General features: G+C 38.6%; 1 protein-coding gene across 2 annotated transcripts in view; it reads right to left on the reverse strand.

Annotated features, from left to right (window-relative positions):
- The window catches only part of EDN3 (endothelin 3), a 36,831-nt gene extending 12,316 nt beyond the window's left edge, over positions 1–24,515 (reverse strand). Inside the window, exons 1-3 of one of the 2 annotated variants that reach the window (XM_007475653.3) lie at positions 24,334–24,515; positions 23,933–24,210; positions 22,721–23,024 (exon numbers count right to left, since the gene is read on the reverse strand). In XM_007475653.3, the coding sequence (XP_007475715.1) occupies positions 22,721–23,024; positions 23,933–23,984 (356 nt within the window). In that variant the 5' untranslated portion in view covers positions 23,985–24,210; positions 24,334–24,515. Of the gene's footprint in view, positions 1–22,720; positions 23,025–23,932; positions 24,289–24,333 lie in introns of those variants that run through there. The other variant, XM_007475654.3, reaches the window with a different exon arrangement.
- Between the last annotated feature and the right edge of the window lie 1,467 nt (positions 24,516–25,982).

Below are 25,982 nucleotides of genomic sequence, written 5' to 3' on the forward strand. Positions count from 1 at the left end.
ATAAAAGTCATACAAAAGATCTTCTGGATTCAAATCCAGTGTTTTCCTCACTATATCATTCTATCTTTGATTTCATACATGTTGTTTGATGAAGATGGTGAAGACATTTTTATTGTACTTTCCTAAAATTGGCAACCCAATCAAATAAAGACATTATTAAAGATGCATGGTAAGTTTCCATGGACAAATCACCCAAGTTTATTTTCCCCTAAGCTAAGGGAGGCATGAATAGTCAATAGTTTATCTGAGAAAAGATCTGGAGGTTTTAGTAGGCTTCAAGTTCAGCATGAGTCAATAGCATGATATGGTGGCCAAGACAGCTAATGGAATCTTAAGCATAAGAAAGACATGGTGCCAAAAGACAAGAGAAATGATAGTCCCACTAAACTCTGCTTTGGTCAGGCCACATCTGAAGCATTATTTTCAGGTCTGGGGGCCACATTTTGGGAAGAATATTGATAAACTAGAGAAGAGTCTGTAGAGAACAACTGGGATAGTAAAGGACCTTGAGAAAATGCCATATGAGAATGATTGAAAAAAAGTGGACTATAAAAAAGAAGGCTTAAGAGGGGCCATGCTAGCTAGTATTTGAAGAATTATCATGTGGAAGAGAGATCTAGGCTTGTTCAACTTGGCCCCAGAGGTATAAACCGATATAGTAATAGTTATATGTTGAAAAGAGGTAGATTTAGACTTTAGGTAAGGAAAACTTCCTAATAGTTATAACTATCTAGACTAGACTAAGTTGCCTCAGGAGACAAAGGATTCCTTCTCATTTGAGCCTTTAAAAAAAAAAAACCCTTACCTTCAGTCTTAGAATCAATACTAAATATCAGTTCCATGGCAGAAGACTGGTAAAGGCTAGATAACTGTGGTTAAGTGACTTGCCCGAGGTCACACAGCTAGGAAATGTCCAAGGCTAGATTTGAACCCAGGATCTCCTGTGTCTAAACCTGAGTCTCTATCTAGTGTGCCACCCAGCTGCCACTCATTCAAATCTTTTTTTTTTAACCCTTACCTTCCATCTTGGAGTCAATACTGTGTATTGGCTCCAAGGCAGAAGAATGGTAAGGGCTAGGCAATGAGGGTCAAGTGACTTGCCCAGGGTCACACAGCTGGGAAGTGGCTGAGACCAGATTTGAACCTAGGACCTCCCATCTCTAGGCCTGGCTCTCAATCCACTGAGCTACCCAGCTGCCCCCTCATTCAAATCTTGAAGCAAAAATTAGATAATCATTTCTCAGGTATGTGTTATAGAGGTGAATTCATTTCCAGGCCCTAGTTAAATTAAGCCTCTAAAATCCCTTCCAATTTTAAGGTTCTGTAAGTTCTTCTTAGAAGTGTAATTTTTAAAATAGTTCACATTTACACACTGCTTTATCATTTACGAAGTACTTGGTTAACAACAATTTTGTGAAATATAGAGTATTATTATCCCCATTTTATAGATGAGAAAACAGAAACTCTTAAAGGTGAAATGACTTATCTTTGAACACACAGCTTGAAAGTGATGGAATCAGGATTTGATCCCAGGTCTTTGGATACTGAATCTAGTATTCTTCTCTCTACACTATAGACTAATATTGGGATCCTTTTATTTCTTTCTACAAAGAAGCTTGTAATCATGGGGGTTGGGAGAATAGAACAGGGCAAATATTTATTTTCTCATCCCCTGCAAGGGTACCTCAGCCTCTGACTGCCAGGGCCCAGTGACCTCTGGCACAGGTGAGTCCTTAGGGAAGGGGAGTGGTTCAGATAATGTCCTTAGGGACTTGTTAATATCTTTTATCACAACCTAACCTCAAAGAGAAAATGTTTACAGAAGCCAGTGCAGCCAGTGAACAACATGGGGATAAAAATGCCCTGAGACACATACAGCAATTCCCCTGATTGTAATTTCCCCAGGGAGAGTGATCAACAGAGCCCCAAAATGCACAGGAGAGTCAAATGCCCAAAGATCTAAACCAAAGACAGCAAGGTACTAAGGCACACCCACAAGCCTCACCCAACTCCTGCCCTGGCTCTATAATAAAACTCTATCTCTTTGCAAACAGCAGTATTATATCAGCCAGCTTTCTCCAGAGACACCAGCCCCCTTCTTTCTGCTTTCTTTCCTTAAATACTTGTTGACTGCAGCCTGGTATGCAAGTATCCAAACTATCAGCCAGCATCCTCCCACCCATAAACCCCAGCTGCTTTTTTCAATTGCTCTTGAAATCAACAGAAGCTTCTGAACCATCTCCTTCAAGAAACAGTAACAACTAGGCTTATATAGCACCTTGGTTTACAAAGTACTTTAAAATATCATCTCCTTTTTCCTGCACAAAAACCTTGGGAGGTAGATGCTATTATTATCCCCATTTTACAGATAAGTAATAAGGCACACAGAGGTTAAGTGATTTGTCCATGGTCACACAAACTAGTTAGCATCCGAGACAGGACTTGAATTCAGATCTTTCTGACTCCAGGTCAAGTAGTCTCTCCACTGCACCACCTAGCTGCTATCTGTGTAGTCCCATCGAAGTTCTCCCAGTGCCAGACCCAGCTGAGTTCCCTCCCATAATGTTCATAGAACATAGATCTATAGCTAGAGAGGACCACAGGAGGCATGTCATCCAAACTCCCCATTTTATAAATGAGTTAGTGGATGCCCAAAACAGTTTAGTGCTCCACTACAGAAAACTTTCTAGGATGCCCCAAGCTAATTTTTGAGAAATTGAGCAAGCAATGTACAGTCTTCTCCTTTCCCACCATTAACCTGGGCTGAAAAGAAACTCAGTTAAACCAGAAGATGCTAGAAAACCGAAGAGAGGAGCTTTCCCTCAAATCCTCAAGATACTGTGCCCTAGTCACATCCTCAAAAAACACATTTTCATTTCCCTCGTCCCATAAATCAAATTCAAACAAGTCCAGCCACTCTATTACAAAATTAAAGCCATTTACTATTTTACTCTTTATACAAAATCAGTACCTTTTTAAATGGCCTTCTAACAAAGTTTGCCTGTGTCTATCACTGTTAGTTTGGAAAAAAATAAGTAAGATTGAGTTGAAGAATGGAGAAAACACAAGATTTTTTTTTCTTAACAAGGTATATGAATCAGAAATTGCCTTCTCTATAGAGCAGAGAAAGCATTATTGTTGGCACCACTTATTATCTGGGTCTCATATAAATCTGGAAAATGCCCTCATATTTTTGCTCTTGTCTACTCTCTCCCTGGGATTAGCCCCAAAAGAAATTGCTAGAGTATTGCATCAATGAGGAGTTGGGGGATTTAGGTAGGGAGGGGAATCACTGGAAAGAGTTACTTTTTTCCAAGCTCATATTAAATTGTCCAAATGTCTAAGCTCTGAAAATAGCTGAAAGAGTAACTGATTTCTTAACATTAACCTGCTTTTCAGGAGTCTACCTGAAACAAATTTTGTTTCAATATGGCTTTGAATGGAAGAAATATGTCTGCTTAATTGATTAATCACAAAAGTAGCAACTTTCCCAGACTGATAAATTGTAGGTACAGAAAAACTGTCATAGGCTAAGTTCTCTGAGAAAGACATTCCAGAACCTTCCACTGGTAGAGCCTTTACTGAAGAGACTGCTCCCCAAACCTCTCTGGCACCAAAGGCTAAGACTGAGCATATGCTATTTTTCCAACCTATTCCCAGAGATAGACACCACAGAAACTTCAATCCTATATTTGGAAAATTGAACTTATATTGTTTACACTGTCATATTACCAAAGACCTCTGTGGGCGAATTTGAAAATAGCCCAAAGCCACAGAATTTAATATTCTATCAACTCCCTGGTGTCCAGAAATACAAACATGGCATCCACATAAGGACAACTGAGAGGGACATCAGATATAATTCATGAAAGACACAAACAATATTAAAATGCTTCTATTTCATCCTATTGTATGAAATTATTTGAGAGTTTAGAGCATAAAAAGGAAAGTCTAAAACACAAACACACACGCAGACATACGGAGTTATGGCTATGAGGGAAAGAGTTCTAAAATTGCCCTCCAACTGAATTCTACAGATTAATTGGCTTTTTCCTTACATCTGCTAGAACATAAATGCAGTCCAGTGAGGTAGGCTAAAGTTTCTCTACCCAACCCCCAGTGACCCTTAAGAATTCCAGGTCGAACATAAGCACGTACATTCATTCCTATCTGGTATGGCCTCATTATAACTTTATGCAAAGCTGCAGACAGATGCAGCTGAAAATAGTTCCCAGCAATGGAAACAAAGAATAAAATGGGGATCAGGTATTTCTTTAGAGAATGAGTATGAAACCATATGTGCTTTATTCTATGGGATACATATGTACCACCATACTGCCACACTTTTAAGATCCTGCAAAAGAGAAGAGCTCTTTTTAAAATGTTAGTTGAGGAATCTATTTCTTTTTAAGAATCATTGTAATGGAAAGTAAAGACCAAATAGGGGCAAAGAATCCTATTATTTTATCTCTCTCTTAAGATAAACATATTCCAAATTTTGGGATTGTGTTTTAGTGTGAAAATAATGTGGTGAGAAGAACACTGGACTAAAAGTCAAAAGATCTAGGTTCAAATCCTGGTTCAAATCACACTCATTGAGTGACCATGGGCATCTTATAGACACTTGACCTCTTTGAGGTACAGTTTCTTCATTTGTCCAATGAAGAGATTGGACTAAATGATATTTTTAAAAAAAAAACTCTTCTAACTCTAACATTCTATAAAGTTCTTGTCTTTTTGTCATCTATTTTTGGCATTCTAATCTATCAATCAACATACCACTCTGTGCTGGACACTATATTTGGAACTGAATACAAAATTTAAAAGTCCCTACCCTCAAGGAGCTGATAATCTAGCAACATGTATATATACATACACAAAAAATGGGTACGAGATAATTTTGGGAAAATGGTAGTGGCAACTGGGGTTATGTTGAAGGAGGTGCTTCAGAATTTACTCCCTCACAAAGGGAGAACAACCATACTCAGAGTCCTGCCTTTGTAAAATGAATTAAAGGATGAAAAAAGAATGTAACAAATATGACTCCTTACTCTGTTAGTTTTTTCACAATGAAAGATATCTTTCTAATAACATGTAATTTCTCCAGGGCAAGAATTGTTTCATTTTTGTCTTTGTATCTATAGCACTTAATACAAAGACTGTTAGCTTGTCCATTGGTTGATTACTGCTTGGAAAAGTAACACATCAGATCTGGCAGAACTGGAGCTATGGTGGGGTGATGAGGCATTGTCCCAAGATACAAAATTTAGGGGGCATCCACAGTACTTTTGGTACTTCAGCAGTGTAGAAACAATAGAGCTGAACATTTAGTTAGGGTGAAAAAATAGTTCAAATAGAAAGCTACAAGATTACAAACTAGAGTTCGATTTCTTGAACCCTATAATTTCCCAGAACCTTTAGATCCCCTGCCACTGTGGGGTATCCTATCTTTCTCCCCAAATGAGAATATGTTTTAGGCTTCCAGCATGGTTTTGTGGTACTTTCCCCAATACACAAATCGTCAATGATAGCTTTGTGTTCTCTTTAACCCTTCTTCCAGAGTTATTATTGATTGAGTGTTTTACCCCTACTACATCAAGGAATAGAAGACTAGCCTTGATTTCTAACCTTTTTAAGTCATGAAGTTGCTCATAATTCACTTAAACTAGATTAGAACTGCAGTAGACAAGAAGGATTAGAAGATTTGGGAGTTGGAAGAGCGCACAGAGATTACCTAGACCAACTTTTTCATTCCATACATAAGGAAGCCACATATGACCCAATGAAGCTAAGTAATTTCCCCAAAACCACATAACTCATAGGTTCCAAACATTAAATTCAAACCTAGATCTTCTGATCCTAGAATCAGACTTCATTTCCATTGAATCACATTCACCATCATTCAAAGAGCAGGTTCTTCCTTTGCCTTAGCTTAGGAAGATTTTTGCTTCTTAGTTTTACAGCCCTTCTAAGAACTACAAATGAGATGGGGAGAAAAGAAAAGAAGAACAAATGTGAGTGAGGAATAGAAGCTAGCAATTTGAGGTTCTGATCTACATTCTACCACTCACTGTTAAATGTTGGACAAATTCCCCTCTTTAAGCCTCACTTTTCTGCAGAATGAGTGGGTTGGGTGAGATGATTTTAAGGGCTTTTTTAGCTCTTGTACTCTGACTTTCATAAAGAACTCTTTAGGGAAAAGGAAGGGGAAAAGAAGAAAGAAGGAAAAGAAAAACATTGGCATATAATTAATGTAGTTCCCTCATTTGAATTAAATTAAGTCAATTAATCATATATGAGCTAGAGAGCTGAACTCTCATGTTAAATCTGCGTGCTTCTTCAACTGAGCCATTCACACGGCAGGATGTAACAATATAAAAGAATTCTGTTGCCTGGTGCTGGCAAGAATTCTAAGATTTTTTAATGGGAAGCTTTGTTTCCTTTGTCTTAAAATTTTGATGGAGGGAACAAAAAACACAAGAGATGTCAGAATCTTCTATTTGACCTCAGATCTAAGGTCAAGTTAATTCCCTGCCAATTTTCTTTCCATTCTAAGGGAAAGTTCATGTCTCCTTTGGAAGTCATCGATCAGTCCTAACCTCTATGGTTAGGTTTTCCTTAAATTCATTGAAGTCTTTTGTGGCTTCATTTAGAAAGATCATTTGAAATCAGAGGATCTGGGATCAAATTCTGGGTCTGCAACTTACTTGTTGCATGATGGTGAGCAAGTGATTTCTCTTGTCCATGCATCAGTTTCCTCCTTTGTGTTTGTTTTGAAGATCAAACAAAACAATAACTCATATAAAAAGTGTTATATAAATGACAGTCATAATTATGCAACATTGAATTCATTGTATTGGAGCCAACCCTCATAGTTGTTCCTGAGCATATCCAGATCTAATTATGATGAACTGAGAGTAAATAAAAGAACTGGGTTTTAAGTGTACATGAACCAAAACAGAAATGTGTGTCCTCATTAGGCAACCTTTCCCATGAACTCTGAAGTTTAGTCACCTCTAATTTGCAATTATAGCCACCAACAATGCCAGCAGCTCCTGATAGGTGATAAGTAATATTAACTAAAATTCATATTTCTATAGCAATTTTACTATCCCCATTATATAGACAAGGAAAGTGAGGTTTATAGACCCTTAAATGGCTTTTCCAAGGTCACATAGCAAGCAAATGTAAATAAACATCAGATCCAGGATGGAAGCTCACTGACTTCATTCTCTTTTCTCTGCACTACCATGCCTTGCATTCCAAACCATAGGCTTAAGAATCCTGGATTCTTCAGCAAGAGAGGGAGGTCATTTAGGGTACAGGGGTGAGATTCACTATGAGTTACAGCAAATTTCAATTAAGCAAAGCCGTCAATTTTCTAGGATTTATTCAATGTTCATATCAGGAGTTTGTTTTACAGAGCATCTTGAGGTCACCGTACATTCATTCCAATCTCCTGTGTCTACATCTATCAAAAAATCACAGAAGCCCTGAGTCTGAAAGGACCTCATGTGTCATCTGGTCCAAACTGTAGTTAAATTATATATATTCTGCAATATCCCAAACCTGCCTCTATAATTTCCACCTATTTGTATTTTTTTATGCACACTGAACTACAGGCAAGCCAAATGACTATTTCTTCCTAATGGCATTAATTCAAATGCTTGAAGACACCTTTCCTTTCATGCCTTCTATCCTAAATTTTCTCTCCTCAAGGCTAAAAAAAATCCCATTTTTTCAAACAATCTTTGTATGGTATAGTTTCTAGTCTTATTACCATCTTGAACACCTTTCCATAAGCTTTTTCTAATTTGCCAATGTCAACACATTTTTTTCTTTTGTTTACCATATTACATTGTTGGCTCACACTGCAGTTTTAGTTCACCAAAGCCCCCAGAAATTTTTTTAATAGAAATTGCTATTTCTAGTAACATTTTTCCATGTCCTATACTTGTATAGTTGATTTGTAAAATTTGTAATTAAAATGGTGAACAACATGAGTTCAAACCAAATCCCTGGGTCACTCTACTAGAGTCCTTTAACTAAACACTGGCTAATATCAATACAAAAGTTATTCTTCTTTGCATCAGGTTATTCAGTCACCAAGTCCATTTATCTGTATTGCCATCTAACCCAAATATTTCAATCTTGTCTGAAGGGATATCATGAGATACTTTTAAATCTTTTCATAAATTCCAAATATTTTGTTTAAGCCTCTTGATTTTTTTGAATTCATGACCTATCACCCCAAAAAGGAAATTAAGTCTGATACAACCTATTCCTGATGAATTCATATTGGCTTTAGTGATGAGCATTTTCCTTTCTAAATTCTCACAATCTATCCAGTTAATAATGTTCATCAAAGCTCCTTACTCACATGTTCAGAATTCTTAGCCTAAAATCTTTCAAGATACCCAGCCCCAAAAGAAATAAAGAAATGTTTCACATGAAAAAGTATTCTAAATCTCTTATAATTAGAGAAATGGAAATCAAAACAACCCCAAGGTTCCACCTCACACCTAGTAGATTGGCTAATATGACAGCAAAGGAAAGTAATAAATGTTGGAGGGGATATGGCAAAATTGGGACATTAATGCATTGCTGATGGAGTTGTGAATTGATCCAACCATTCTGAAAAGCAATTTGGAACTATGCCCAAAGGGCTTTAAAAGTCTGCCTGCCCTTTGATCCAGCTGGTTTAAACCACTGCTGGGTTTATACCTCAAAGAGATCATAAGGAAAAAGAGTTGCATAAAAATATTTATAGCTGAGGGGATGTCCTCCAATTGGGGAATGGCTGAACAAACTGGTATATATTGGTGATGGAATACTATTGTGCTAAAATGAATAATGAACTGGAGGAATTCCATGTGAACTGGAATGACTTTCAGGAAGTGATGCAGAGTGAAAGGAACAGAACCAGGAGAACATCATACACAGAGACTGATACACTGTGGCACAATAGAATGTAATGGATTTCTCTACTAGCAACAGTGCAATGATCTAGGACAATTCTGAGGGACTTATGAGAAAGAATGCTATCCACATCCAAGAGGAAGAACTGATCATCTGAGACCCCGAGCATAACACTTACATCTCTAGCTATAAAATTAACAGATGGTCCTGTTGGAAGTGACTATCTCTCTCTTCAGTGTTGCTTTTTTTTTTTACATCATCTTCTAGTGCCCTGGAGGTCAAATACCACTAAATTCAGGTATAGATGAGCCTCAGGTAAAGGAAGTTAAAGAATCAATGAACTAACAAGACAGGAAACAATAATTACACAGGCACTGCCCCTCTGGGTGGCCCAGGCAAATTAATAAACTATGATTGGTTCCTGATATGTAATATGTGAGAGTTAGTGGGTAGAGAAAAGATCTTATAAGCTGAGACCAGCAGAAAATTGAGGTCTTTGGCATGTGTGTGTGTAGGAACAGAGTGAACATTTGCTGGGTTGTAGCTACAGATCCATTATGGTGGCCAATAGATTAGAAAGGTAAGTATCTCTCTACCTCTCTCCTACTTTTCCATCTCTTTACTACTACTACTACTTTTGATTGAATAAAGTTATTAAGCTACAAATAGCCTCATGATTTTAAATATTACAGCCCCTAAGGTCCCTTTCAGCTCAAATCTATGGACCTATGATCCTACAATTTCTGAGTAAGAAGGAACCTTAAAAGTCCAATTCATACATAAAAAAAAAGAATTCTCTCTACAATGTAATCATCTAACTGACAGGTAATCATCTAACTTTTTGCTTGAAGACCTGCTATAAGGCTGTCCAGGCAGCCCATTTAATTCTGGAGCAACACTAATTGTGAAGAAGTTTGTTCTTACTCTTTGTTTTTGTTTTCCTGACTTTATATATAAATCTGCTTCTTGCTAGCCTTTGGGGCCAAACCAAACAACTCTAATCCCTCTTCTACATAACAGACCTTTAAATATTTGAAATTATTCTCTGGTCCTCAGTGAAATATCTCTTTCCCATGTTCCTTTAAATGATCCTCACCTATCTTGAACTTGATGGTTTCCTCAATCCTGGTTGCCTTCCTTGGATTAGTTCCATAAGAACTATTTAACAATAGAACAACTTTCCTCATTATAGAGTGAGTTTCCTCTCTCTGAAAATGTTCAAGCAAAATACTTTGCAAATCATAATGTGTTCTAATTGTTAAAGTTTACTGTTGTTATCATTATCGGTCCCAGAAATCTTAGCACTATGAACATGTCATATCTGGCCCTGTACAATATACTTTTTGGGGACAGAGACCACAGTAGGGTTTTATTGTGTTGATTTCCATCCCCCTCTAAACCTAAGTCTATGTAAATGCACACAAAATTTTATATAATCTCAGTACAAAATTGATAATTCCTTTCTTATTTTCATGTAAAAAATCAATTAAAAATCATGGATTTAGCAAGTTTCTGCCAAAACTTCAGTAAATTCCATAATCTTAGAATTAGAAGGAACCTCAGAAGAAACAAGGTCCAATCCACACCTAAGCAGAAATCCTCTCCATAATTTTCCAGACAAAGGGTCATCCAAAATATCTCCTCTTTGAAAACATTTAGTGATAGGGAAAGCTCTACCTTCTAAAGCAGTGCAGTCATCTCCTGAAGAGCTATTATTGTTGGGAAGACTTTTCATTACATCAAATAGAATCTGCTCCCTTGTACTTGCTACCATTGTTTCTAGTTCTGCCCATTACAACGAAGAATAATCATAGTTCGTTCTCCATAGGATGGCTCTCAAAATTGTGTGGTATGACGTTGGTTCTGGAGTCAGACAACTTGAATTCAAATCCTGCAAAAAACTTGGGCAAGTCATTTAACTTCTCTGGGTTTCAATTCTCTTATCTGTAAAGTGATGGAGCTGGATAAGATAACCTCTGAGGCTCCTCCAGTTCAGAACTATGATCTTAGTCTTTAATGTCAGTTATGTTTTCCCAGAAACTTCAATTCTGCAACCTAAACATCCCCACTTTCTTTCATTAAGGTTCACAAGCCATGTACTCCAGTTCCTCTATTGTCCTATGGTCTTCCTCTAGACTTATTCTAGTTAATCAGTGTACTTCATGAAATGGCAGTGACAGAACCAAATATAATATTCTAGGTACAGTCTTATCAGGGCAGAGTACAGATCAACCATTGCCATCTTTTTTTCTAAACATTAAGCAAACACCATTAATTGCAGACTTTGATCTCATTAGCTTGGGGGGGGGGTATGTCACATCACACCACTGATGCATATGGAACTATAGTCTACTAACCCCCTGGATCTTTTTGTAATCAATAATACATAAATAAAAAATAATACAACAAATACTGTTGTAATTAATTTTTTAACTTAAGGCTAAGATTTTACATTTATCTCAATTGGATTCCATCTTATATTCAGTTCATTGCTTTAGCTTGTGGAGACATTTTTGAGATCTATTAGCTATATGTTCCAACTTCCTATCATCCACATAAATATATGTTCTATCTATGCCTAGCAAGGTACACTGTATATTTCCCAGCAACCTACACTAATAATTCGTATTTCTCTAGCATTTTGTAATTTAACAAATTGTTTCTAATATTAAAGACACTAAAATAGATAGTACAAATCTTATTAGGCCTATATTACAGATAGGAAAAAAGGGAGTCAAAGTGGTTAAATGACTTACCTATAGCCACATAGCTATTATTACCAGAGCCAGAAACTAGGTCTTTCTCCCTTTAAATCTAATTCTCTTTCTATTACCAAACTATGTTTTAAAACAAAGCCTGAAATGATAATTTGAAGTCAGTGAAATTTGTCTTTAGAATGTGGCATCCTATTTCTTAAGTTTTCATTAGACTATCTTGCTCTAAATTGGTCCTTATCTCTTCTCTAAGAATCTCTTGTTAGCTTCAGGAGTTATCTCTTTCTAAAGTAATTTTATCATACAATACTACATATTATAATTGTCTGAATTTGAATCTTGCATCTTCCTAGACTGTGAGATCCATGACCTTATGGAGCTCAATTTGTATCAGCTTATATACTTTTAAAAAAGCATCTTACTTTCTGTTGTAGTAGTAACTCTACAATAGAAGGGCAATGGGCTAGGCATATGGGGGTAAGTTGTTCAGGACCACACAGCTAGGAAATGTCTGAGCCCAAATTTAAACCCAGGTCCCTTTAAATCCAAGTCTGGTACTTTATCTTCTATGTCACCTACTTGTCCTGGTTGATACACTTTGTATCAATCAATCAATAAGAATTTATTAAGCACCAGGCATATTTGCTGGGCACTGTGCTAAGCATGAAAATGAAATTGGAACAGTCTTGCCCTCCAGGGGATTACATTCTATCAGGAAAAATTCATGTACATATGTATGTACAAAATATCATAAATATACAAATATAGAGATGGAGAGACGGGGGGGGAGGGAGGGAGGGAGAGAGAGAGAGAGACAGAGAGAAACAAACAGACAGAGAGAGACAGAGAGAGAATGGGGGAAGCATAAGCAGCTAGGGGATCTGGAAATACTTCATGTATTAGAGAGCACTAGAACTTTTTTTTAGAAATTTTGAGGAAACAAGGACCTTCTAGGAGGGGAGATGAAGAAGGTATGGAGAATATCCAATGAAAAAAACCAGAGACCAGATTTTAGAATGTTGTATATGAGGAACAGCAAGACCAGTTTGGCTGAACCAAAGAGTTTGTGGAGGGGTGTAATGTATAAAAAGGCCAAAAAGGTATATCATAACCAGTTCTAAAGACTTGAATGCCAAAGGAGTTTGTTTTTGTTTGTTTTATCCTTTAAGTAAAAAGAAAATACTAGAGTATATTAAACAGAGGATTGATGTGATCAAATCTGTACTTTAGGAAAATTGCCTTGGCAGGTGTGTGGAATATAGATTGAAAGGAGAGATACTTGAAATGGAGAAGCCACTTAGAAACCTACTGCAAGAAGTGAAAAAGGCTAAGATGGTATCTGTGTGAGTGAAGAGAACATATATGAGACATATTGTCGTGGTGCAAACAAAAAGTCTTGGCAACTGATTGAATATGTGAAATAAAAGAGGGTGAGAAATCAAGGATGATTCCAAGGTGACAGTCCTGGAGGACTGAAAAGATGGTGGTAACCTCAACAAAAATAGGGAAGTTTGGAAGAAGAATGGTTTTGGAGATGGGGGTAAGAGGAATAGCAAGTTCTGTTTGGGGCATATTGAGTTTGGGATGATTATGGAAAATCCAGTTTGAAATGACCAATAGGCTATTAGCAATGTGGATCTATAGCTCATTAAAGAGATTAAGATTTTATATATAGCATATTTATTTAAATAGATTTGATCATTAAATTGATGTGAGCTGATAAGGTCACCAAGAATGTGAGTACAAAGAAATAAAAAGGCTCTATAGAGACTTGAAGTACACTCACAGGTGGAGGATACAATAAAGATAGTGGTCCAACAAAGGAGCTCTGACAAGGAAAGATCAAACAAACAGGAAGAGAACCAGGAGAACAGTGTCAAGGAAACCCAGAAAGGAAAGAGTATCTAGGAAAAAAGAATGGTTAGTAGTGTTGAGTCTATCTCCCCCAACAATTCTACTCTAATCCCAATAGCACTCAAATCAGTCTGTTTAATTAATTAGATAATTAATTGGCAGAAGATCTTGGTCTTTGTTGTTCTTTTATCCCAAAGGAACAAAATTCAGGGAGAAATTTCAGACCTAAATTAGGAACACAGTTTGAGGACAGAGGCCTTTCAAGGTCTCTTTCACCCTTCTCACTTAAAATAAAAATTAGGCCAGCAGTTAGCATACAGTCAAGAAGGATTCTTTTGATTTCTTACTCCTCATCAATGCCTTCAGATCAGGGTAGAACATTTTCCATAGCATGGAAAATGTGTTAAGGCAGGAAGCAGTTTTATAAGAGAATGTTTAAAAAAAAAAAGAAATATGTTTTGTTAGGTAGTTTCTCTTCTTCTCTTTCTACTGAAAAAGGTAAAATGTCTTTCCTGCTGTATAAATTAAACACAGAGTACTCTAAATCTGCTGTCCTTGTTCATTAGATCATTGACTGAAAGAGCTAAAAGACACTTTTCCAATGTTCTTATCTTAGAACCTGGAAATGGAGGTTCAGAAAGAGCAACAGACTTGTCCAAGGTCATGGCAATATCTTACTGGCTAAGCCAAGACCTAAGATAATTGATAAAAAAAGAAATGTGTCAGTGAGAGAAGAAAATGAACAGAAAAGTAGAAAGTGATATGGAGTATAGAGAGGAATATAGTGGGAATGGGAAGGAGACTAGGAAAAGAAGGGATAATTAACACGATCTTATGAAAACAGCATTTTAACCTTTTTCTAAGTATCTGAAAGCACTTTAGCAGGCTGATAAAACCTATGGAACCCTTCTCAAAGTAACATTTTCATATTCATAAAATAAAATACATGAGCTTAAAAAAGAAACCAAGTATATTGGAAGTTATCACAAAATTTAAAGTTAAGAGGCCTCGAGCAGTGTGAGATGTAAAATAGATAATTTTGATTACATTAAAGTCAAAGGCTTTTATACAAATAAAACTAACAAAGATTAGAAGGAAAGCAGAAAATTGGGGAAAATTTTTTCTAAACATTTTCTCAGAGAGGTCTCATACCTAAAATATAGAGAGAACTTTGTCAAATTTATAAGAATAAGAGCCATCTCCCAATTGATAAATGGTCAAAAGATATAAACAGGTTTTGATGAAATAATCAAGCCAAATATAAGTATATGAAAAAATGCTCTAAATCACAACTGATTAGAAAAATGCAAATCAAAACAATTTTGTGATATTATCTCACAACTATGACAACAGCAACAACAGCTTGGAAAGATCTATATGAAATTATGAAGAGTGAAACGAGTAGAATGAAGAGAACATTAATTACAGTTACAGAATTAATATTTAAAGAATAACTTGTGAATGCCCACCTCCAGAAAATGAACAGATAAATAGAAATATGAAAGACATATTTTATACATTTCTTTTAGTCAGATGATATCTTCTGTGCAGAGAGGGAAGGGAGGGGCTGAGATACTGGGGAATAAATAGTATTTTTTTAATAAAATTTACTGGCCCCAGGTTATGAATCCCCATGTAAAAGAATGCACTCCATCTAGTAAAAGAAACCCCAACTGATAGATTAGTTATGTTGCCCAAGAAGTTCATTTCCTAATGGCAACTTTTGGATAATTTTCTAATTAGTATAGTAATTAAACCTCAGTTCAAATCCTGCCTCAAATGCTTACTAGCTATGTAACACTGGGCAAGCCACTTAGCCTCTTTAATCTCAATTTTCTTCTCTGTAAAAAGGGGATAATAATTTTTCAGTACCTACCCCACAGGAATATTGTGAAAATCAAATAATATATTTCAAGTACCTTGCAAACCTTAAAATTATATATCAATGTTGTCTATTATTATTGTTGTTCCCCAATATTTAAAATGGAAAGAGGGAGAAGGCCAAAGCTAAGTCAACTTTTAATGTACTTATTGAGTTTTCCCTTATGGACCAATCTCCCCCCTCCCCACCAATGCCTGACACAATAAGTGATTTTATTTTAGACCATAAGATGATACTTTGAAATGATAAATTAGGATCTTAAGTACAACACTGGACATTTATTTAGCCTCTTTAACATTATTAAAATGACTGATTCTTCAATAGGTGAGTTCTAGAAAACCAGGGGATATAAAGTCCCCTAAGGAATTCAGATGATTATAGATTTTTAAAAATCCTTACCCCTTATCCTAGTCTTGGGATTCCTTTTCTTCTGTCTATATACAGAAGTGCTCAGTAACACATCTTGACTACTGATAGACTGATTGTGTCCCTTGAGAAAGAAAGGTGGTTCTGTGAGGAAGGACAGGATGGTCTAGAATAACTTCACCCCAACGTTTTTAAGCTGCTAATAAAAGTCCTCCATTAAAATTATTCTCCAATTGTGGGTTGGGGTTAATCCAAGGTTCTTGAAGACTATGCTCATTAATAAAAACTCCAGCAGGTTCTATTAAATGAGTACATATCTAGCTGAGGGTGGAGAGACTTATCACCAGAGACTTGACATTTGGGTAAAATTTTTAAAAATTCAGCTACTGTAACAACTCGTAAGAAATTGGTGGCACTCATCATGGTAGCACAAGCAACTGACATGTACCAGTTTTGTTATATATGCATTACCCCCCCACACCCACCCTTTAAACCTCACATCAACACTATGGGATAAGTATCACCAACCCTATTTTAAATACGAGGGTAAATGGTTTGCCCATATCGTGAATGGGTCATGGGATAGTCATCAGCACCTGTAGAGGAAATACCCACATATATGAAATCATCAGTCCTTGAAAGTAAAATAAAATAAGATTAAAATAAAAATCAAAGGGAATCTTGAAGTGGGGGTGGGGGGTGGGGGGGAGCCAGAAGGAAGATTTAGTCTGGGTGAGAGTAGAGAAAATGAAAGAATTATAAACATAGCAGCATTGGGCCATTTGGGGTTGTGGGGGAGTGGGTAGAGATAGGGAGAAAGGATCACAGAGCCTCTTTCTCCTCTCACATTGTTCAGCAAAGCAAGAATCTAGCTAGGTCTCTAGGCTGAGAGTAGAAAGACTCACCCAAAGCATTCTAATCTAGAGATACTAGATATTGTGATATGCAAATGTCATGCAAATCACTATCTATCTTAAGGGCCCAGCTCAAATCCCAAATCACTCAGGTAGCCTTCCTTCCTCCTTCCCCACAAGGAATTCTATTAATTCCTTTGGAATTAATATTGTTCATATATGTCAGCTTCCCCCACAGTATCATCAACTCCTTGAAGGCAGAGGCTAATGTCTTATTTAAACTTTGTATCTCTCACAGTATTTAGCACACAACAGGCACTTCATGAATGTTTGTCAGAGATGAAACCCATCATTAGCTCTTCTAGCTATTTTATGTAAAGGAATATTTTATTGCACTCTATAAAGCTTTAGGATTGCACATCAGGAGCAGCTAGGAATTAGGATTTCTGTTGACCCAAAAGGCAATGGAAATGTGCCCATTCTGTGTAAACAGACTGTACCAGTGCTAGGAGGGGCTAGAGATATAGGATTTCCTGATAATCATACCAGGCATCACTACCAATGATTTCACTGCCCAGTACTTGAAAAATAGATAAGCTCCTCTTCCCAGGCATAGGACCTAGAGCTATGAAGTTCACATATGCCTTTTCACTAATACGTGACAAAATGAAGCATGTGAATGTAGAGGAAAGGTAGACAAAAGGGACTGAGGACTGAAATGGGAGGCACAACCACTTTTTCTTAGGACATCAGAGAAGGCTTCACAGATGAAGCAAAATATTGTATATTGGTTGGATTCTATAGAAATATTTAGAAGACTTGACGCCCCCAGAAAAAAAATGGGGCTTCAAATTGGTTTGAAACACTAAAGGGTTTTTTTCTCTCTTTAAGACTATGCTACTGAGTTCAATTTCATATTTAATTACTAAAGTTCTAATTAACATACTAAGTGAGAAAGTCCTGGTTGAGACTCATGAAACAGCAGGGTGATCCAACAGCATTGGATTTGAGGTTAGAAATCTATCACTAACTGTGTGACTGGCCAAATAATTTTACCTCCCTGAGACTCAGTTTTCTCATTTCAAGGAAAATTGAAGTCATTTGAACACAACCAACACATATAAATGACATGTTATGTATTAGGCACTGCAGCAGGCACTGAGGGCAAGAACCAGTCTTTACCCTCTAAGAGCTAATATTCTACTGGAAGATAAAACATGTACTCACATAATTATAATCAAGGAAAATTGAGGAATGAAAACACAGAGACATCAAATACAACATTTCTGAGGTCAGAAGCAGATTAAAATATAATTGGAAAATATTTAACAAAATCAATAAAAATGCCACAAAACATGAATAACATTAATATGTGGTTTTCTAAGTCAATATGTAGCCCACAGGAATCTTTATGTACAGCTTAATGACCTCCATTTCTACACAAATATGATACCACTGGGAAAGAATATTCATAATTCAGGGTTTTTATAGGGAAGTCTTCATGATGAAGGCACCTGAGCAGAGCCTTGAACAAAGACAAGAATTTAGATTTTTGAACAACCAGCAAGCATTAATTAAATGCTTACTCAGTACCATGCAAAGTACGGGGAATTAAAATACAAGTAGGAAAAAAGACTCATCTTCATGTCATATCTAGTCTCAGACATGTATTAACTGTGTGATCTTGGGCAAGCCACTTAACTCTTATTTGCTTCACTGTTTTTTTTTTTAACCCTTACCTTCCATCTTAGAATCACTACTGTGTATTGGTTCCAAGGCAGAAAAGTAGTAAGGAAAGGCTAGACAATGGGGGCTAAATGACTTGCCCAGGGTCACACAGCTGGGATATGTCTGACACCAGATTTGAACCTAGGACCTCCCATCTCTAGACCTGGCTCTCAATCCACTGAGCTACTACTTCACTCTTTTTATCCATAAAATGAGCTGGAGAAGGAAATGGCAAACCACTCCAGCCAAAAAAGAAAAACAAAACCAAATGAGGTAAAGAAGAGTTGGACACTACTTAAAAAGTGACTGTACAACAATAGAGAATGGATTAGAAAAAAAAAAACACCTGAAAATAGGAAAACCAACTAAGAGCCTACTTCAGTAGTATAGGCAAAAAGAGAAAGGAGTTTGAGTGAGGGTAGTATCTATGTGATTGGAGAAAAAAGGATATATACAAGAAATGTAATAGAAGAATGATTGACCAGACTTGCTAACTTACCAGACATGGGTAGTGAGGAAAAGAGACTTTATTAAACTGCCTGACTGGGTGGTTCCACCAGCCAAAATGTGGAAGTTTAGAAGAGGAATAGGCTCACAGAGGAAGATATAGGAATTTTAGATAAATAGTCTGAGATGCCTTTGGGGTTTCCAGGAGAATATATTGAGCAAGCATTCCATGATGCATGACTGGAGTTCATGAGAGGGAAGTGGGCTAGATTAGATGTAGGAGTCATCTGCAGAAAAATGATACTAGGTCTCAAAGGAGCTGATGAGATCACCAGAGAGTATATACAAAAGAGGCAAGAGAAAAAGGTGGTAGACATCTCTTTGGAACACTCATGCTAAGAAGGCAGGGGTATAAATAAAAAATCAGCAAAGAAAACTAAGAAGGAGACAGAAGAGAACCAAGAGAAAGCAATGTCATAGAAGTCAAGGGAAGAGGTTGCTCAGGAAGAAACAAAGATAGCCTTAAGTTCAATTATAAAGCACTGTACAGATGTGAGCTATTATTATTTCTTAATTTGATATTTTAAGGGTGTCTGACTTGCATCAACTATGGATCTTCTCTCTACCTAACTGGATGGAATTCTCAGACTCCCTCAGTGTAAATTCTTCATGAATATGATAGAAAAACAATCCTAACCTAGAAGCCATCCTCATGGGAATGAGCCTCTTGTTAATTTTTGCACAAAAAATGCAAAGTCCATTTATCAGGCCCATATTTCAGCTTGGTAGAACTTGCAAGACCTTATTTTCCATTAGCATAGACTTAAGAGAATCACCTTCACATTGCAATGAAGCTATTGGGGTTATTTTTCATGGGGGTGGTATTCTAGACCTGTGATGTAGGGAATTCCAGGTATAGAGTTCCATGGATTCAGATCAGCAACTTGTTTAGAATTCCATTGTCATGGACTATTTGGTCACATGGTATGGCCATGGTCACATAACCCCAATATATGGTAGGCAGATTTGAACAGACTCTCCAAATCCAGGCCTGTAATCATTCTGCCATCTTGTCTTCATATTAGTAATAGTAATATCAGCAAGTCATCAATAATAAACATTTATTAAGTTCCTCCTATGTAGCAGCTACTGTGCTAAGCATTGGGAATATTTAAAAAGGTAAAAACAATCTGCTTTGCCCTCAAGATGTTTACAGGTAAGGAGTTCCACTGATAGAGATCAGCAATTTATCTGCTAGTATTTTAAAACTGCATGAGGCACTTGCCCATAACTTTCCCATGATTATTCAGTTGTTTTCACCATGTCTGACTTCTTGACTTCATTTGTTTTTTTGGGGGGAGAGATGCTGGAGTGGTGTGCCATTTCTCTCTCCTGCTTATTTTACAGAAGAGGAAATGGAGGCAAACAGAAAAATGACTTGTCTAGAATCACAAAGCTAGGAAGTGTCTATGTCCAGATTTGAACTCAGGAAGATGGCTTTTCCTAACCTCAGGCCTGGGACTCTATCCACACAGCACCACCTAGTCATGGTCACAGCTTAAATTTATCACAGACAGGACTTGAAGTCAAGTTGTCTTGATTTCTAGTCCAGCTTCCTACCCCTTATGCCATTCTGCCTTCAAATTAATAGTAGTAGTATTAAGTAAAGTCAATATCAAGCATTTATTAAATTCCTACTAGATGCCAGGAATTGTGTTATGCTTTGGGCTTACAAAGAAAGATAAATATGATCCTTAATTTACCCTCAATAAATTCTAACAGGAGAAAATAATCTGCAAGCAGTGATGTGCAAACAAGATAGATGAAGGATGAATTGAAGATAATCTAAGGGGAAAGGCACTAGACTTAAAATGGAGAAGGAAAACCTCCTTGTAGAAGATAGGGTTTCAAAGGTAATTAGCTGTACCCAGTGAAAAAATAAAAGCTAGGATATTCAGGTAAATCCTATACATTCAGGAAAGCATATTTCTGCAAAACTGAACTTGAATACAGATACTCACACTCACACACACACACACACACACACACACACACACACACATACACACTCATTAAGGGAACAGCCAGTGAAGGCATCAGACTAACTACTACAGCTTTTCCCAAAGCTTGTTTTACACAGAGGAAATAATATAGTACAGTAATATTCCGAACTAGTAACTTAGCAAATAGGCTATGCCACCTACAAATCTTCATGCCTATTTTTTCTTATCTATAAAATGGGCTGATTAATAATAATGGAACCTGGCATAGATTATGCACAATAAGCAAATTTGAACTACAGAATAATAAACAGGGTTTCCCAGACTGCATTTCCCAATGCTACAACCATACAGAAGGCAATCCAATTAGCTCTTCAGTTGCTGAGAATTCTAGGAAAATGCAATGAGTGTTAGAGAGAAAAACAGAATCATAAAACATTAGTGCTTAATTAATCTATTCCAACCTCCTCATTTTATAGAAGATGACACTGAGACCCAGAGAAATCAGAAGATTTGCTAATCACACAGAAGTTGGACTCAAATCCAGCCTTCTGAGTCTAGAAAGTTTTTCTTCCACTACAGCAACAAGAAAAACAGAAGAAAACTCTTAGATTTCACCATTGACTGTTTCCAACTTCTGTGTGAAATTAGTCATAGTTACTGTTCTTTGTAGCCTCTAGTGTCCTTCTCTGGAAATCATATTATATATTGTGCATTTAATTTCTGAAGCATCTTAGTATTTCTCTCCCCCAACAGTGTGTAAGCTACCTAAGAGCAAAGTATTGCTTTACATTTGCCTTTGTATCTGCAATGCCTAGCACAGTGCCTGGAACTTGGGCACTAAGAGATGATTGTTGAATCAAAGAACCAAATGGGAACTGCCTAGATGGTAACTCCATTAATTGGGATTCAAAAGACATAATGATGTAAAGGAAAGGGCTATTTGTAGTCAGAGGATCTGTTCCTGATTCCAAATTTTGCTACTTACTACCTAAGTGACCCCAGACAAGTCACTTAACATCTCTGTGACTGTTTCTTTATCTATAAAATTAGATTGGAGTAAATAATTTCCAAGGTCTCTAAACTTTAAATTGATTATCTTATTATACATAAGCAAAAACAGTCTTGAAGAAAGATAGCTGGCATGAATATCAGTCAACCCGGATACCCTAATGAAATTATATCCAGATTGTGTAACACACTTAAGAGATCCAGAATGCTGGCTTACTGAGTCAGATTCATTCCCTGGCTTCCAGGAGACCAGTCCTGATTGTGCTCCAATGCCCTGGATGGCAGCCTGCCTTTTAAAGAATTCAAAAACCATTTGAGCTTCCTCAGGGTCAAGAGTGGTGAAGGCACCACTTACCCTCTGGGACAGGAGATAGCTTTCAGGACTTCCTCTTACTCAGAAAAGAGGCTTAAAGGGACTTATCAGGTATCTAACCCCCTCCTGCTCAGTTGCATTTCACTTGAAGGCAGGTCTCACTTCCACTAGACCAGAAACTTAGAGATTGAATTTCTCCTCCACTACCCAAGGGCCTCCCAAATGAATAAGGGAAAGAACTAAGCTTCCAGCTATAGGGAGGAGGTATTTTCTGGGCCCCCAGTGAGCCTATCCCAGCCAGAGAGCCAAGGGATCTGATGAGAGGGCACAATCTATGGGACTTGAGTTGGGACGGATTCCCGATAGCGATAGGTGCTTCAGGTCTTGGGAGGAGATCACCTGTAGAAGAGGGCCCAGGACTTCTGGTGAGACCTCGACTAGGGGAAAGGATTCAAGCACTTGTCTGATTCTGTGTTTCAGACTATTTGTTGGGGGCTGGGAGAGGCGTGCACATGGGTACGAATTTTGGAGCTTGAAGTCTATCTATGTCCTCCGTCTGTGTCCCCAAACCTTCAAAGGTTGCCCTTTCGTCCCCCAACCCACCCAGGCCCCATCTGGTGCGAGGCTCTTACTCTGGCGTATTGATCCAGATGATGTCCAGGTGACAATAGTACACACACTCCTTGTCCTTGTAAGTGTAGCAAGTGCAGCGCTTTTCTCTCTTGCGTGCAGGGCTCTCTCCTGCCCCCACCGATGCCCGCCTGGGCTCCCTGGACCTGCTCGCGCCCTTGTCCTGTCCGGACCCAGTCGGGCTCAGCTGCCTGATCGTTGCTTCATTCTCTTCTCCATCGCTTTCCCGGGTTTCAGGAACCCTGGGGCCCCCGCCCCCTCCAGCTGTCCCTGCCTCCGGACGAGGCACCGGGGGAGACAAAAACCCTACAGGACAGAAAGAAAGCTGCGAAGCCGCTCTCAGATAACACCTTACCCCCTTGAGGGGGGAAGGAGTGCCAATGCCAATGGTACGTCCTGCTTTCTCTCCCAGAACCATTATAGTCCAACCGCCTAGGGGATTACACAGTATGCTCTTCCCCCTCTTAGCCTCTTCTATTCCCCTAACTTCAGGGATCCCACAAACAGCGCTCTCTCTGTTTCTCTGTCTTTGCACCTTCTTTCTGCCCTCTTCACCTTCTTTCCTTTCCTCAATCCCAGTCTCAGCTCTGCTCTCTTTCTTTCTCTCTTCTCATTTTATTTCCCTAGGGATTGCTACCCTATGCCTCCTCTTTCTCCCAACAGCCTCTCCCCCTCCTAGGAGTCTCACCCACCCCCTGCTCTGGGGAGTGCTCTGCTCCCACCTGTCTAGCAAAGAACAAGCCCACTCTAGTCCTCAGGCACCCTGGCCCAAAGCAGGGACAGCTTCCAGAACCTGACCAATTTGCCCTCTGGGCTTCAGACTTCCTGACAAGGTTCCCAGGTTTTCCCGCGCGGGGCAGGGGTTCTATCCTGTATATCTCGGGGAGCCCTCTGGTCCTAGGCTTCAGGGTCGGTGGGAAAACAGTTGTGTACTTATCACCTCTCCCTTTCGATCTTCCCCTCCCACCCAGAGGAAAGTTTCTGTAAATTGCACTAGTCTAGAAGACTGAAACCGAAGAAATTCGTTTTCGGTGCCTCTCTAGGAACCAAAAAGAGCCCGTCTCCACACGGAGTCCTCTCTACCAGCCCTCTGCAGCCAGGTCCCATTCCCAGCAATGGACCTGGGCTACCCGAGATGATTGGGGGTTGCTCTCCCAGTGTATGTATTGGAGGGAGGGAGGGAAGGAGGAAGGGAGAGTAAACTGCCCAGTTACCTGCAGTGGAGGTCACAGTAAGTCCAAAGAGGAACCACAACCCGAGCTCCATGAACCCAAATCAGCCGATGGGCACAAAGTCAGAGGAAGCGGGGAAAATGCCCCGGACGGAGGGAATTTGCCCCTCGCAGGAGGCTGCGGAGCTCCCGTGGGCTCCACTGAACACCACTGCTCTTGGGATCCAGATGTGATTGGAGCCAGTCCGGAGAAGACGGATATGTGCCGGCTTTCTAAGTCCAGATTCAACCCAGGAGGGCGCTGAAGTCGTCATATGAAACCTTCAGAAGAAGTTGTTCATTTCTTCACCGCTCTGCAAATACTCCTTTTCTTCCCTCTCTCCCCACCCCCCTCTTTCCGTCCCTCCCTACACCCCCCTCCCCACACACCCTCTCCACCCTCACCTCCCCCGCCCCCAAGGATGGGTCGAAGCTTCAGTTAGTCTTAAAGTTGGGGGCACCCGCGGCCGCCTCGCAGCTTGCCAGGACAGCTGCCTCTGGGATTCGGCGGGTTTGCACTGAGGAGGGCAACAGAGTTGGGAGAGTGGGAAGGAGAAACTGGTAACTGGAGGCCCGATGCTTCTCCTGCACAGTGAGCCTGGGAAAGGGGGCGGGGGCTCCGGGGGGTCTGAGCAGAGACAGCTGCCGGAAGGACACACACACACACACACACACACACACACACACACACACACACATACACACACACAGAGTCAGCTGGTTATGCAGTTCATAGGACTGAGTTTAAGAAACTCTATCATTTAATCCAACCTCACTTTAAAGGTGAGGAAACTGAGGCCCAGGGGCTTGAAGTGGCACTATTCAAACTTGGGTCTTTCTGGATCCAGATCCAAAACTCTGTCCTTTTTGCCGTACTGATCCCCAAATTTGGAGAATTCAGTCATCTAAACTGCACTTTTTCTTAGTGATGTTTAAGTGTTTAACTTTTTTTTTTCATGTTGTGGGAGTTCTGTATTGTAGGAATGTATGTCTTGGAGTTCTGGCAAGGCCTTCAGATACCATCTAGAACAACTCCCTAAATTGAGGCATAGGGAAGCTAAGTAACTAGCCCAACGTCACACAAACTAAGTAAGCATCTGAGTCAGAGTTTGAAGAGTGTTTGAATGGTCCCTTGTCTACAAAGCCAATTGATAAACATTACTAGACAAATCTTTTTCTCCAGATCTAAGAAAAATAGATTTCTTTGTTCATCCTATTTCTCTGAGGCCATACCTTGTGTTTGCACAAGTTACTGACAGTATCAAGACTCTTGATGTCTTTAAGGTTAGTCATCTAACAGGCTTTGGGTTATGCTAGGGAAAAAGCAGAGGCACAGACTAAGGTTAGTGCAAGGGTTCTTAATCATTTTTATATGGTAAATGCCTCTGGCCATGTGGTCAAACCTATGGACTCCTTAGGATAATGTTTTTAAATGCATAAAATAAAATACACAGCATCACAAAGGAAGCCAGAGGAAATACAATTATCAAGATATTAGGAGAGCAACCTGGAATTATGCCCAAAGAGTTATAACATTGGGTATACACTTTGACCAACGTGTTTCCCAAGCTGATGAGGAAAAAAGAAAAAGAACCTATTTGTTCTAAGATATTTATAGCATCTCTTTGAGGTGACAAAGAACTGGAAATTGAAAAAAATACCCATCATTTGAGGAATGGTTAAACAAGTTATGGAATATGATTATGATGGAATTCTACTGTGACATAAGAAATGATGAGCAGGTTAATTTTTTTAAAAAACATGGAAATACCTGCATGAAATCATGAAGAGCAAAACTAGAAGAACCAAGAGAGCACTGTATACAGCAACAATACTCTTTAAAGTATTACTAAGAATGTTCACCTCCAGAGAAAGAGCTGATAAATAGAAGCATGCATGATACCGTTTTTACACATATATCTTTTTTTTTGTCAATTGACTTCTTTAGTTTGGTGTAGGGAAGGATGGAAGAAAGGAAGGGAGACAGCTTAGAAGTCAAAATATTAAAAAAAAATAAACTATTTTAAACATATACTAATAGTTCTAAGTTCATC

The sequence above is a fragment of the Monodelphis domestica genome, chromosome 1 (genome assembly GCF_027887165.1).
Source record: "Monodelphis domestica isolate mMonDom1 chromosome 1, mMonDom1.pri, whole genome shotgun sequence".
NCBI lineage: Eukaryota > Metazoa > Chordata > Mammalia > Didelphimorphia > Didelphidae > Monodelphis > Monodelphis domestica.